Below are 16,025 nucleotides of genomic sequence, written 5' to 3' on the forward strand. Positions count from 1 at the left end.
ATGAAGTGCTCCAACACATTTCAAGGCCCTGATCCAATATGGATTGCTGCGCCAACGATTATTATTATTATTATATAAACTGAGTAATTCTTTTAAATGTACAAGATTCAGGCTGAGGAAAGTATTAAATTATTAATATTCCTTTGAAGTATTTGAAGTAATTTATCTAGTAAATATCAAGAATTGTTTAAAATGAAAGGAGCTGCGACATTGAATCGAAAAATTCAGTACAAATTTTATTAGGGATGCTGTGTCATGATCACCAAAATCACCTTCACCGTTATGCCTACGAGTTCCAACAGCCATTTTCAAAAAACCCTACAAGTGTTTTATACGTTCATCAATTTTGTTGAATACCCGGTATCATTTCACTTTATTGGCATTTCTTCCTCGACATAATGTATCATTTTCATTTTAAGGGTGTAGGTAATCTCAAACCTACGATCATTCCAAGCAGGGAAGACCCAGACTAGCAGCTGAAAAGGAAGTCCGAATCATGACCGATCCGAATCTATGCTTTACGGTCTTAATGGTGTACTTCATCCGTTTTAACTTCAGGACGTTTAAAATATTTTCCATCGGATCAAAAAAACTTCATTTTGGTTTCGTTAAACCAAAATACGGGTAGAATGTGATTATGGGCGAATTCCAACTTTTGCTTTTTTACGTTTTTTTTGCTTTTCCCGCTTTCTTCCCCTTATATCGACTTGGAAGTCTAATGAAACGTTGTTTTTGCAATACCCTATTTTTCATAGTTTCTCCCTATTTTCGTAACTTTACCAGAAGTTCCATTTCAAATGAAGAATGATGTTTGCTGTGTCCCATTTTTGATAATTCTATTTAGAATAAGAATTGGAATTACTTTCTTCGCATAATAGATAAACTTAAAAATAACCAAGCATCATGGAACAAAAAAAGGATTCGCATTCTCATGATGTGCAGGTAGGTAGTCTCTTGCATACGTTTTGTTTACCACCAAGCAGAGAAGATCAGCACCAGTGTCTAAAAAGATATGAAAGATTTTGTGTACTTCTTTTATGAAAACATTTGAGTAAACGTTTGTCTCATTACTACCTAGAACGTAATATATGCATGTATAATATTATGTAAGAATATCCACTTTCGCGTGATATTGACATTCGAAGCCTTGAATTTGCATCGAAGCGACAACTTCGACCTACAACTTTGTTAGTAATGGTGCGATTTACAGCAAACTTGGTAGGATCATACTCTATGTTATAGCCTACTTTGCTGAAATTTCGCGATTTCAGGACGAATTATAGTAATATGGAATTATTAACTTTATTTGGATAGATATCGGTATTTCAAAGCCTACGCACCATATAGTGGCAGCCATTTGATTTTTTTCAGATTTTTCGGTTGGGTAGTTTCTGAGAACGGTGATCATCACTTTCGACCTCCCGCATTCTCTGCTTTTCCAATAAATATCAAAACTGGCACCGGGTACGGAAAGTACTAACCGCGACCTTTCATCACACTCCACACGACTATATTTGGTGAAAATAAAATTTACACCTCTCTTTTGTATGTTAAGACCTCCTTTAAATTTGACATAGAATGATATAACTCACTGAATGCCTAAGCGTTCACAGCTCTGATCTTTCCACCAAATTTCGTATTAATCACTATAAGAGTTTCTGTGAAAAATGCGTGTGACAGACAGTAAATCGATTTTAATAAGGCGCTCTCTTACACAAAACTTTAAAAAAGGCTCACCTAATAGCAGCAAAGGGTAAAAGTGTTGTGGAGAGCTAACTTCCGCATATATGGAACCTTAATATTTCACTCGAATATCAATCAATTTAGTACTCCTAGAATGAACTTAAGGGGGTTTTTCAGTCAATTTCTAAAAGTTGGTAGTACACTATTAATAAGTTTATTTGAGCAGATATCGGAATGGGAGATATTTTGAGAGCCAGATTTCATATAACCACACCAACCCGATTTTTTTCGATGTTTTGATTTGGGTAGTTTCGAAAATGTTTCCTGTCTCACCTAAGTGTGTATATTTTGACTCCTTACTTGCACACTTTATAATTCAAGGAAACGGAAGCACGAAACGAATCCTTTCAATTGATACCCCACAGACAATATTCGATGAAAAAAAAATACATTCCCCTTTGCATGTATGGTTATGTTAGCCTCTTTAAACTCCACGTAAATTTATATCACTCATTGCATGCCTGGGATTTCATAGTTGCCAGATGTCCACTAAATTTCGTTCGGATTGGTTTATCCGTATTTGAGAAACGTGCATGTAACAGACAGACAGTGAATCGATTTTAATAAGCTTTTGTTTTACACAAAACCTTAAAAACAAACCCGAAAGCTGAATGCTTCAGCTAGAAAAGATTTTGTGTATTACTACATAAACACATTTGAGTTGTCATTCGTTCCATTTGTACCTAACTCTTAACGCTTATGCATTAGTTTGTCAGACCATTCACAGCAGGATACTGACTTTCAAAGTCTTAGAATGCACGAAATGCACAAAAGTAATAACTTTGACCTATTATAAATTTGTTGGTAATAGAGCGATATCCACCAAAGTTGGCAGTATCATGTTCTAAAGTATAGTTTATATTTCTGCAAGTAATTGATTCTAGGATAAACATAAGGGGGTTATATATTAATAATAAATAAGTTTATCCAATATTTTTGGCTTTATTTAAACTGGTATTGGTATGGAGAGTATTTGGAATGTACATGTATATAGAATACAATATTTGATTTTGTGTTTAGCGTGAACATAACATCTACGTATATCTTTTAGTTTAAAAAAAATATGAAGGAATATTTTAGGTCTTAGCCATATGCGAATAGAAAAATGTGCGCAGAAACACATAAGATGAACAGAACCCCTTTCTACCCGAAGCGCCAGTTTTGTGTGAATAAAAACTAGTGTCCGGATAGCTCAGTGGTTAGAGCACTAGGCTGTCATACGGAAGGTCGCGGTTCAAATCTCACTGGTGGCAGTGGAATTTGCATCGTGATTTGATGTCGGATACCAGTCGACTCAGCTGTGAATGAGTACCTGAGTCAAATCAGGGTAATAATCTCGGGCGAGCGCAATGCTGACCACATCGCTTCCTAGTGTACCGTTACGGTCTTGAATGAAGTGCTCTAACACACTTCAAGGCCCTGATCCAATATGGATTGTTGCGCCAACGATTATTATTATTAAAAACCATGTTAAAATCAATTCAATATTTATTTGTTCGTCAGTCTATCTGCCCGTCTTTTTTTCTGTAAGCAGATAGGCATCTTCAAAAGACTGGTCTGGGCACGCCAGAGTATGGGATTTTTACCCACTAAAACTACCCTCGACTCGCCCCTGCCCCGTGGAATCAGCATAAGAAATTACATCACGGGGCGGAGTTAGCTCATTTTAGCTATTTCTCCTATCTTCTATACACGACGTTCATAACCGCACCTTCCTCACCCTTTCCACTTTTCGCAGTTTGCCCTGTATTGATGCGATCATTGTGTTGATCTCAATCCTCGTGCGAAATTAGCGTTCTACTCACCACATTTTCCGGTATCAGTGTTTCACCTAAAGTTTCCTCCTCTTGTTCCTGACTCTTCCAGACAGTGGAAAAATATCTGCTCTAAGTCCTCGAGGACTCCCTCGCAGTTTGGACAATTAGGCGAATTGTCCAATTTGACTGACGATATCTCCCATGCCTCGTCAGAAACTGGGTGAGATTATAATTAATCTCCTCATCTTGTCTCCCCAGCCACTCCTTGATGATAGGGGCCCCTCCCCGAATGGTCCTAACGTTCTTGTGATCTATTTACAGATCTCTCCCTCCGTCGCCGAAAAAGGATGGACTGACTTCAGAATACACCCTCAATGCCTTTCTCTACAAGTATACCGTGACCCTCCCACGTTCAGCAATATTCTTGCCAGGGCCATACTTGCCGGAAATCCCTTGTTACAAACATACTACACATGTTGTTCAAAACTTAACTTCGCATCTATTATCACTCCCAAGTATGATGATGATGTGATTGTCGACTTTAATTCGGCCGTAATTTCGTTTCCAACGCTTTGTGATGAGGAGCATGCAGCGCTCCCTAACGGGGCCTTAATAGAACTGACTACTTCGCAAGTATAAGTCAGCATCCTCTAGATGCTTTCCATAATTGTACATGAGAGGGACAATGTACTCCTTGGATCCATATCCATATGTCATATAAGAGCGGCCTTTCTCGGGTATACCAATTGTCAGCGGGCACTTTCGTATAAAGTTCCAATCGGCCGAATTCAATGCATTTCTCACACCCAGGGTTATCACCACGCAAATTTTAGCTGGTACTGCCCCTTCCATGAATTGCATTTTCGGTCTAGTAAGTAACCATTTTGAAGACATCAATGGTTGATCTGGTTTTACGGGACCCATCTCTCATCGTCTCATGACTACTCATCAGCTGAGCCCAGTCTAGGCCCCAACCTGGCGCTTTCGAACAATAACTCATACTCATGTCGAGTTTTGAATTAAAGAAAAATAGAAGAAAGTGGTTACGGTCACAATCAGGGTGGAGGTACGAGGTTCTGCAATCGAAAGTGACCAGCCAGAAAAACTTTTTGCGGGTAGGGTTTCATCTAGATGGGTGTATACGAGTATCTACGTCAATACCAGCGCTATTCAACTTTGGTAGTTATACATATGTAGGCTTTGGTGCATGCAGCAAAGTGGGAGTATTCAAGGTAGGCGTGTAAATATATATGTGGTAATGGACAATGTTTGTTTAGGATGAGCATAACATTGATGTTTTCAATATGTACATATACTTGAAAGTTCGGAAATACATGTATTAAGAAATATTTTGAATTTGTAGCTATCTGCGAAAAGCAAAACGTGCGTACAAAGTTCCTCACATTAGAAGAATAAAAACCTTAATACCTGAAGCGCTCAGCTGCCGGTATTCCGACTTGTTCATTAAGGTTTTGTGTAAAAATTGTTTAAGGTTTTGTGTCTGTCTGCCACACGCGCTTTTCTCAAAAACGGCTAAACCGATCCGAACGAAATTTGGTGGATATATGAGAACTATGAAATCCCACGCATACAGTTTGTGACATAAGTTTATGTGGAGTTTAAAGAGAGGCCTTGCATATATCCATAGTGGGGATGTAAAAACCTTTACATCGAATACAGTCATATGGGATATCAAGGTTTCAATTAGTACTTATGAATCTGATATTAGTTTTCATGTAAATTGTAAAGTGCGCAAGCAAGAAGTCAAATGACAAGTGAGACAGGACTCATTTTCGGAAACTACCCAACCCAAAAATCCGTAAAAAATGAGGATTGTGCGCTTATATGAAATCTAGGCCTCGAAATATTTCCCCTGTTCCGATATCTACTCAAATAAACTTACTATTAGTATACTACCATTTTTTAGAACCACCGATATTCAATACACGCACTGTATATGTACACATGTATGCTTTTGTGTACGAAATCGAAATATATATACGATCAATTTATATACGTGCATGTATAAGTATAGTATTCAATATCTACGGCTGTGATATGTACGTATATATGGTAGTTTCAAAAAAATATGAGGGAATAATTTGGGTTTCTAGCCATATACAAATGGAAAAATGTGCGTAGAAAATTTCTCACATAAGTTGAACACAAGCACCAGTTTCCAATATTCCTGTTTGTAATAATTTTCGAGCGGTTTTTTTCAATTTTTTTATAAAAACCACGTCATTTTCGCAAATATTTGTGCGCCTCTACAATGGTTTAATAACAGTTCAACTTAAAATATGCCTGACTGATAATCACATGCTTCCGCGCAATAAGTTATTGTCACAGCCAAACAAAATGACAAATAAAGTACCGTTATTGAAGATTCTTTTACAATGGTTGCTAACATAAAATATATTTCTTTTGCTGATTGAAGTGTTGATATAAATTCGTGTCTATTATTTAATAGCGCCGTTTCTTTAGATTATTTCTCTTCTCCAACATTCCTTACATGAGATCTATGAACAAGAAAAAATTCTGTCGGTTGTAATATAAGTGGTGTTCGGCATCGTCATACTTGGACGAAAATTAAGTAAATGGTAGCTTTGAATTTATAAAAAAAAATGTTTGGAGGATAGTACCTTGAAATGAGGTGCAACATTACTTATATAATGAAATAAATCAAGCTTTGATACTTTTACATATATTTCAATATCTTATACTTTCCATGTCATAACTGAAAAATGATGAAGACTTGAAATTATTACCTTCACTAACAATTTGATTTATTCTTTAGTTTCTGGTAGTCACTTTAACAGGAAGAATGCGATTCATACCTGCAATTTTCAATAAGTTTTGGCCAGAAAAATAAGTAAGTGATTTGAATCAAGATGTATTACTGTATAATAACTATAAAATAGAAAGTCGAACGGCAAAATAATACTTATCGATGGCGACAAAACAACGCGGTGAACAATGTAAATTGCATCTTAAACCCCATAGTAGCATTTGAAAAAATGATTGACATTTACCTATGGAAGGGAATCATGATTTGTGATGTGTGAAGAATGTTAATGAATGTCCATTTTTAATAATGAATCTTATGGACATCTACTTACTCCATTCTGTTTAAATATGACAAATATTGGATAAATATCTCTAGCAAAAGCATAATAAAGCATAATAAAGACTATATTCAAAAACAATACGAATGACTTCTCCCCATTATTTATAATACAATCAGCTTAGGGAACAATTATTCAAATGTTCTAACAGTATGTCTAAACGCTACAAATACAGAAAGTTGTATTGATGAACAAAAGTAACTAGAAGCAATTCATATGATGGCAGCGTCACTGGCACACTCTTCCTCCACAGTTATGTACATACCCTCCTCCTCGTAAGCAGAGTCATGTTTGGCGAGGATCCGCAATAAGGGTCGTAATTTCAGCCACCACTGTTTCTTGGGGATACGCTGCCTGGAATAAATTATCATTATCCTCAACACTGGTTGCAATATATTGTTATTAATGTACTCAAAATTAGTTTCACTTATGAGATCAGCTAATGGCGTAAATCTGTATTGACGCCGAACGATTCCAAGTAAACAAGCACTTGCAGCGTCTTCAGCTCGGATTGTGCCGTCAGGTTGCGTATTCTTTTTACATTGCTCAACAAGCCATTCAACACACTTAGCTGCCATTTTTGTGCCCATGTTGCGATCGAACGGTGATGGAGATCCACCCTGTTGCATATGACCTAAAATGGAAACAGTAGATAATTATACGTAAAAGTTTCTTATTAATGATTCCTGGAGACTAGTTACAAAAATGCAATTAACATATAAAACCCAGAATAAAACGACAATAAATCTACTGGCGTTTCGCATACAATAGCAGGCAGACGGCTTTCTGAAAAACGCACGTAATTCGTCAATATTTTCCGGTTAAAGAAAAGCGATTTTTTTTACATATTTCAAAAGTAGAAAATATTACTGCTGAAATTACATATTGAAACTCAAAATATTTCTATTCTTCTTGCAATATAACTGCAAATATAGGTATAAAAACGCCCACTAGTCGGCAACAGCTGTTCCAATCGTTCCTTTCTATATAATATCAAGGAACTTATATTGATATAGTCAACTGGGCCAAATCTACGTATAGTGTAAATATATTTACTGTTAGAAATTAATAATTTGACACAGTATACGAGAAAGAATTGGGGGACATTTCATGAGCTATGAAGAATTTGTTGTCGGGGGGAAGCACTCATAAAATCCTACTGAATTAGTTGAAATTTCAATTCTTTATTGTGGGCACTCATACCGATATGTGTATCTTCAATTTAAATAAATATTTGAAATATTTGTATATTTAGCGTTCCAGATATTACGACATGCCTATGGAATACAAAGGAATTCAGTTTCTTTCAATTCGTTAATTAATGCATCCTACCTAATCACACCCCTTCGTCAACGGAATCTAATTCAATTGACCTTGTCCTCCAGGTTGGGCCTGCGACCCGTCATACACCAAAAAACAAAACATCATGTACAGAAACAGAATGAACAGCCTCGAACACGATTAATACCACGGAAATGACCGCATAAACGAGTGAATGACCGTGCTTTTGGATCCTGGAATATTAGATTAATAAAAAAATCTGGTGTTGTCAAAGGCCTATTCCATCAGCAGTCCAGGAAACGAATTGGAATGGCTTGTCAACATATATCCGAAGAAACAGATAACGAAGTCAGAGAAGAACTTTTCGATAGCTTGGAAAGACTATACGAGTCATTGCCTCCGAATTGTCTTCATTTTCTTCAGCCTTTGTCCCGTTCACAAGCGGGGTCGGCTTGTCGTGATCTGTTTGGCCATTTGGTTTTATCAAATGCTTGATCTGGATGCAATCTCGAGGCTTTTAAATCCCCATCTAGCATATCAAGTCACCATTGTTTCGGCCGGCCTTTTGGTCGTTTACCATCGACCACGATTTTCAGACCAATCTTGGCAAGTGAATTCTCGTTAGCGCGAATTACGTGACCATACCATCGAAGACGCCTCTTTCGCAATTTTTCCACGATCCGGGCAACTCCACATCAATCGCGGATATCCTAATTTCGGATGTGATCTAAACGAGTGACGCCACTAGTCCAACGTAGCATCTTCGTCTCCATTACCGCAAGACGCCGTTCATTGTCCTTTATAGTCGGCCAATACTCAGAACCATAGAGAGCGACTGGATGGACGACATTGCGGTAAATTTTAGATTTAAGACGTTCGTTGATACGTCGATTACAAAGAACACCAGTTGTGGAACGCCACTTCATCCGGGTTGCGTTAATGCGTGAAGAAATTGCATAACGCAGTTCTCCATTGGCTGATAGCGTTGACCCGAGGTATTTAAATCGCTCAGTTCTGGGCAGATCATTGCCGCTGACAGTGATTGTACCTGTTTCATGGGGATCGGTCGTCAAAAATTCAGTTTTATTTAGATTCAATCTGAGACCGTGTTGCATGAGGCGATCATTCCATTTTTGGACAAGTTGCTCGAGATCATTTTTGCTATCAGATGCTAGGTAAACATCATCTGCATAAAGCAGCATATATGGCGCTGGACGTTGGATGTCTCGTGTGACAGTGTCCATAACAAGAAAAAAGCGGAGTGGTGAGCGGGCGCTTCCTTGATGAATACCAACAGAGACACGAAGCGGTTTTGATATACCTGCCACACTTCGAACTTTACCTTTCGGATCGTGGTAGAGCAATTGAACCCAACACACGAGTTCTTCTACCAGATGGGTGCGCGTGACACACGGTCAAACGCTTTTTCTAGATCCGGAAATACAATTGCTCGCACAGTGTTTCTCCGTGGGTAATCGCGCTCCGCAGTTGTTGAAAAATTCGGCTTGATTCAACGTTATTTCGCGAATACGGTTGTCAAGAATCTTCATGGTACGAGAAAGTAACCGGATCGTGCTCTAACTAACATCTCTAACAACTCCAACCCCTCCAACTAACTCTAACATCATCCAATTGGATTGTTGTGCCAACGATTATTATTATTCATTCATCGTTATTCCTAAGCCAAGTATCTCGGTTGATGCACCGCTTACCGGGTTTGGTGTCTCCGAGAGTTGCAAAGGCCGCTTTGTGGATCGTTTCTTTCATTTGGTTCCATTATTCTTCAACATTCGTAATGGTTGGTAATCGCGTGATATCTTTTTTTTTCTTCTCACGAAATCGCCATCATTTTATATGTGGGGAGACAGTGCGTTCCTCACTCTGTTTTATCGGTGGCTTCAGTCGCAGGACGGCAATCAGCGACCGACGTTATCAGTGACGGTGATAAAATGTCGGCGTCTTATGAGAATATAGTCGATTTGCGTTTTACTGCTCCCACTGTAAAATGTAGGAAGATGAGACAATCGCTTGATAAACCATGTATTCACAAGTACAAGGTCAAGAGTGTTCGCTAAATCGATTATACGCTCGCCACCCTCAGTGCGCGTTCGAACCCCATGGCACCTGTTATCCTCTGCCTTTTCACATACATGACCCTTAAGGTCGCGGGAAATGATGATATATACATCGGCAGGCAAGTTGCAGGCCTTTTCATCGAGAAGTTGAAAGAAGATATCTTGCTCGGCATCAAATCTGTGATGCGTACGCGATGAAGAAGTAAATAGTGCGATCAGCTGATGTAATGGGGAGTTTCGCCAGCCCGACAAAACGTTTGCCTCCTTCATGGCAGCACGGAAACCCTCTGAAATGGCAATGCCAACTGTGTATTGGGTGTGTTGACTACCCAAATAGATAAGTTTATAGCCATTTTTACCGCGTTCGCGTTCGAAATCGCAGCTTTTGGCACCAGACCATCGGATTTCTTGCAAAGCGCAGATAGCAATGCGCCTTTTCCGAAGGGTTCTTGGGAGTTTCTCGGTCTTTCCAATTAGGGTGCCAATATTTACCATACAATTTCCTGGTTGGCGTATCGCAGCACCTGCCACCAAGAAAGACCAGGTAGGATTTGTTTGTTTAGGCCGGTCTTTTGGTCGTTTCCCATTGACTTCGATGGTTAGACCAATCATGCCAAGTGAATTCTCATTAGCGCGACTTACATAACCATACCATACCCCGCCTCTCTCGTAATTTTTCCACGATCGGTGTAACCAACCCCATATCAATCGTGATATCCTCATTTCGGATGTGATCAAGGCGAGCTACGGCACTAGTCCAACTCTTCTTAGCGTTCATTGTTTTTTATAGTCGACCAATACTCAGAACCATAGAAGGCGCCAAGGCGGACGGCACCTACACGATTGATACCGGGTTGCACCCACCCTTAGTATTCCCTATGCATTCCTTATTGGAGTATAGGGATTCCACACAGTCTTTTTATTGTTATTTTCTTTTTAACTCACAGCAGCGTCAGACATCCATGACGACTGAGATTCGAACCCAGAGCAACGACATTGAGAGGCTGACGCTCAACATGAATATATAATTCGCGACAACTTCTGAGTTCTTCTCAGAAGCTAAGCTTGAAATGAGCATGGGAGTCGATGGGAAATGACTAAAAGACCGACTGAAACAACAATGGTTTCACACGTTAAATGGTAATTTGAGAGCTTCTCGACGGCATCTGGACCAGGTGTATGATTTGTCGATTTCTTGTAATTCATCGTTTATTGAAAACAAATTGAAACCCGGAAGTTCGGCGTTTCAGGTATGGGCTGAAAAATTCGTAGGCTAACATAGAAAAAAAAATTTGTTGATGAAATTTAATTTTATTATTCAATATAGTTGCCTTTGAGGGCGATACAACGATTATAGTGGTCATACAATTGTTCGATGAATAGGCCTCGGTTTCGGCGATTATCTCTCTTTATCAGCGCAAAATTTCTTTCTTTGGAGCGGGTTCACCACTTGTAGTCCACTAAGATGACGATTGTTTCGATTCTGGTGTGAAATAATGGAGCCATGTTCCGTCGACTAACACATAACAAATAATTTCGGATTTTTTATGTAGAAAAAGCTTCAAACAATCCTCAGAATTGTCAACTCGTTGTTTTTGGCCGATTTTGAGCTCGTGCGAAACCAATTTTCAACAGAGTTATCGCATATTGAAACATTCATGCACGGTATATCCAACACGTTCATTTAATATCTCTAGAACCTAAGCTATATCGATCAACTTCACATTGCAGTCATTCAAAATTATTTTGTGGGCTTTTTTGCACTGTGCACTGTGTGCATCGTCCTCGGTGCTCATTTCGCCTCGTTTAAACTTAGCAAACCTCTTCTCAACGCTTAATTTTCCTGGTGTAAAGGCCGAATAATGTTTAACAAGCCAAGCTTTGCCTTAAAGAGTATTTTTTTTGCCAAAAAGTAGTGCTTTATTAACACAGGAAATTATTTCATCGATTTTCTTAAAACTAATAAAAGTCGCTTCACTCAAAATGCTCTAGCCCACAAACTAATAGTCCGAAAACTGTGAAATCTATATTTGTGTAAAACATAACCTAATTAGAATCGAATCGATGTCTGTCTGTCGGTCACCCCCGATTTACTCAGAAACGGCTGAACCAATGTCTATGAAATGCGGTGAGAACCCCTTCACACACATTTTGCACTGGTTTTAAAGGGTGGTGTAAATCTTTTTCCACAGAATATGGTGTTTAGAGTATGAAATTAAAATGCTCAATTAGTACTTTTCGAAACTAATATTTTTGATACTGGGTGAAACAAAGGGGAGTGGGGGCTCAAAATGTGTGCCCAAAAAGTGTAACAGGTCTTGTTCTGAGAACCTATCCCATCGAAAAATCAAATTACAGCCCATTGCGATATCTGCTTAAATAAAGTTAATAACAGTATATTACCATGTTTTCGAAATTTACCCGAAAACCCCCCTTATGTTCATCCTAGAAGTACAGAATTTAGTACGGTTATAAGTAAAACATAATGCATAATTTTGGAAAGTTTGATAAAAATCCAACCATTACTAACAAATTTATAAACCCTATCTATCAACATCTATTATAACTAACTATCAAAATTGTGTATTTCATGTGAATTGACGTCATCATCATATGAACGCCGGATTTGGAGTTTAGAAATACATACGTATATCAAGGAATATTTTGAATTGGAGGGATATGCAAATGATAAAACATGAATAGGGACACACACGAGATGAATACAAAACCTTTATACCCAAAGGATCCAGTCGGGATACCTGAAACTCGGCGCTTCGGGTATAAAGGTTTTGTATTCATCTGATGTGAAGAATATTCCTTCGTATATTGCCAAATTCCAATAATTGATACTGATATACAAATAATTAATCAAATTGGAAAACCGGAATCGGAAGATATAAAGATTTTGTGTTCATCTTATGTGAGGAACTTCCTATGCACGTTTTTTTTCGCAGATAGCTACAAATTCAAAATATTCCTTCATATATGTATGTATGGCAGTAGCCGTGGTGCAGACAAAACTCCTGGAGTTGGATCGAGCTCGGAAGGCGGCGCGACGGAGACGTGACATGGACAAGCTGGTATAGCGAACCAGAGCCTCCCCCGCGAAGTAATACTTCACGGTGGTCCCGCGGGGAGCGGCGGAAGAGTGGGGGTGGTTTTAGTGGGTGTGAATCCCACACACTGCTGCAACCTGGCGCAGCAGCGTCTTTCTAAGATTTCCACCTCCATCCATAAAAAAAAAAAAAAAATATATATATATATATATATATATATATGTCCAAACTTTCAGATATTATGTGTATGTACATATTGAAGATATATATATTATTATGCGCATCCTAAGAAAACATTGTCTGTTAACCCATACTGATGCATATATACCTACGCACATACCTATCTAAATTGGTAGCATGTATTTGAATATATCCACTTTACTGTAAGCCACTTAGCAAACATAAGTACATATATAATTATAAAAGTTGCGACAAATCATACAAATGTACATATGGTATATAAGCACAAAAGTTGATTACCACTGATACTAACGTAAATTTATATCTGGATGGAACACTACCCGCAAAACAGGGTGGAGGCGATATCTAATCAAACGCTGCCTTGCGCCTCCACCCTGAGCAGCGTTACGGAAACCGACTAGGGGTGGCATTTTGCATCTTTCTTGGTGCTTACATTATTCCGAAAATAATAAACTTATTCCTAGAAAGAAAATCCAACGTGGACTTTTTATACGACAATTCGCAGAAGAGTTAGCAATGCTAATAACTGAATATCAAGATTAAGATCAATCAACAGATTATGCTAAATAGACCAACCAAATTGGTGATCGAAAGTTACGAGGGAAAACCAATAGACTTCCCGCGCTGGAAAATGACTATATGTTTGTTTACGCCGAAGTAGCAGTTTCACCTGCAAAATTACCATATCCACTAAAAAAACTCAATTGGGAACACTTTAAACGGTTTAAAAATTGAATTCTCACAAGGCGGAAAAGAAAACGCAGTGACGTCTTCGAGCGAGCAATTTGAATTTCATCTACGTGAAGGCATTCGGTTTAGTGTCTGTTACTTGTTACTTTTCCACTAATCAATCAGTTTTTAACAGGAATGTCGGAAATTGATGGGTGAATGGACAACCCTTCAAGTTACTTTACACGTTGGGGGTCAAGCAGTGTACTGCAGGATAGACTGATGCGGAACATAGCTCCCTGAGGCCAACCTATCTTTGTCTAAGGATGAGTTGTCTCTCCTCTGGGACGGTGTGTGCCTTTTCAGGGGCCAAGCCTCTCGTCTACCAAGACCGTTAGTGAGTGGTGATAGCCACACCCTGTACGAGGTGACCCTACTATTAACAAAACGCTACGGATCTAGACTGGGGAGTCGAAAAACACCTCCCCTAATCCAGGGTGTCATGCGAACCGTGCCCATTGGATAGTTTGCAGTCGGGGGTAACTGACTGTATTCGAACGGAGCCTCACTGATACCTGGTCGCCTCAGTGAGTAAGTTAGATCTTACCGTGCTACGGGGGGCTATGGCACGGCGGACCTCTTAACCCCCATACTCGTGGGAATCAAATGAGTACTAAATTGGAAAAAAAAAACAAAAACCAAAAAAGCGGGGCCCCGTACCGCACCAAAACTGGTTAATCAGGTGGAGGCACGTCTCCGAATTACTGAAAGCCAGGTGACTACACCCAAGAAGGGAGAAGTTGGGACGTCAAGCAGTGGATCCAAGGTGAGCATTGGTATACTGCGTGGACTACAGCCAACGAACACCACTGCTCAAAGAGCAGGGACCAGCAAAAGCACGTCTGAGATAAATATAACAGACGTCAGGAAGGAGACAGGTCTCAGTGGCGCCGGGGTTAAATGGTACCTGCGCTATCTGAAGGAAGGCCTGAAACCAGAAGAGGCCCTTAAGAAGGCTCAGGACAGACCTAAGCCATCTCTACCGGAGCCGAGAAAGCGGGGAGCAGCAGAGATCAGCCCGCATGAAGGGAATGCCCCCAAAAAACCCAGACCTGAACCCACGGGAGGAGAAAACCCGGGCAGGTCAGGAGTGAAGGCAGGACCCAGGAAGCCCGGCATTAGCTATGCTAGTGCGGTCAAGGGCATTCGACTGGCCATACTGCCAAAAAGGTTTCCCGAGCAAATACTCACTCGGGAGGAACAGGAAACCATTGAAGAACTTGTCGTCAAGCAGATGATCAAAGGATGGACGTCGAAACTGGTGTTCACCGGGATACGCTTTCGACCAGGCCTTATACTGGTGGACTGCGCGACGGAAGGTACCGCAGAATGGGTCAGAACCATAATTCCTAGATTGCCAGGCTGGGAAGGGGTGGAACTGTCAACATGTGCTGGAGATGATATACCAGGAGCCCACATGGTGACAGTTTTTCTCCCAAAGGCCGCGGCAATAGTAACAGAAGACCTCATGAGACTCCTAATTGCTCAGAACGAAGATCTCCATACTCGACTATGGAGAGTCTTCAGAAGCAAGGTGGAGGGAAAGGGTAAACTCCTCACGATCGGGGTAGATGACCGATCCCTAGAGGCAATTAAACGTCGGAGTTGTCATATCAACTACCGATTTGGCAACATACCCGTGCATGTGCACAAGGAAAAGCCAAGGAAAGAGACCTCGGAGGAGGCATCGGGTGGAAAACTTACCGAGGTCCCTGAAGAAGTCGCGGAAGCCATAGAGGCGGAAAGAACGGGATCAACCAGGGAAATAGACCTGCTGCCCAGTGAAGAGCAGAAGCTGGACGACCTAGACCTAGGACTGCTAGGGCTCGGGGTGGACAGCGACGCGCAGGAAAGCGCCATGTCGGAGGAGGAGGGTGACACTCCGACAGTGGAGAAGAGCTCCAAACAATAACGGAGCCAATGGCCAGCACTAGGATAGCCCAGATAAACCTCCACCATGCGAGAGCTGCATCTGCAGTGATTGCAAGGGCAAATTCCAAGGAGAACATTGGAATAGTGCTGGCTCAGGAGCCCTGGGTGTACCGGGGGCAGATTCGC

At 40.1% G+C, this 16,025-nt stretch overlaps 1 protein-coding gene across 9 annotated transcripts in view; it reads right to left on the reverse strand.

Annotated features, from left to right (window-relative positions):
* Window positions 1-886: 886 nt before the first annotated feature.
* LOC119658869 (ATP-dependent 6-phosphofructokinase) overlaps window positions 887-16,025 on the reverse strand; it is an 89,460-nt gene continuing 74,321 nt past the window's right edge. For 5 of the 9 annotated variants that reach the window (XM_038066630.1, XM_038066636.1, XM_038066634.1 and 2 more), the window contains 3 exons: window positions 7,037-7,259; window positions 6,891-6,979; window positions 887-1,002 (listed from right to left, as the gene is read on the reverse strand). In XM_038066630.1, the coding sequence (XP_037922558.1) occupies window positions 902-1,002; window positions 6,891-6,979; window positions 7,037-7,259 (413 nt within the window). In that variant the 3' untranslated portion in view covers window positions 887-901. Of the gene's footprint in view, window positions 1,003-6,188; window positions 6,338-6,377; window positions 6,980-7,036; window positions 7,260-16,025 lie in introns of those variants that run through there. The other 4 variants (XM_038066639.1, XM_038066637.1, XM_038066638.1 and 1 more) reach the window with 2 other exon arrangements.

The sequence above is a fragment of the Hermetia illucens genome, chromosome 6 (assembly GCF_905115235.1).
Source record: "Hermetia illucens chromosome 6, iHerIll2.2.curated.20191125, whole genome shotgun sequence".
NCBI classification, from domain to species: Eukaryota; Metazoa; Arthropoda; class Insecta; order Diptera; family Stratiomyidae; genus Hermetia; species Hermetia illucens.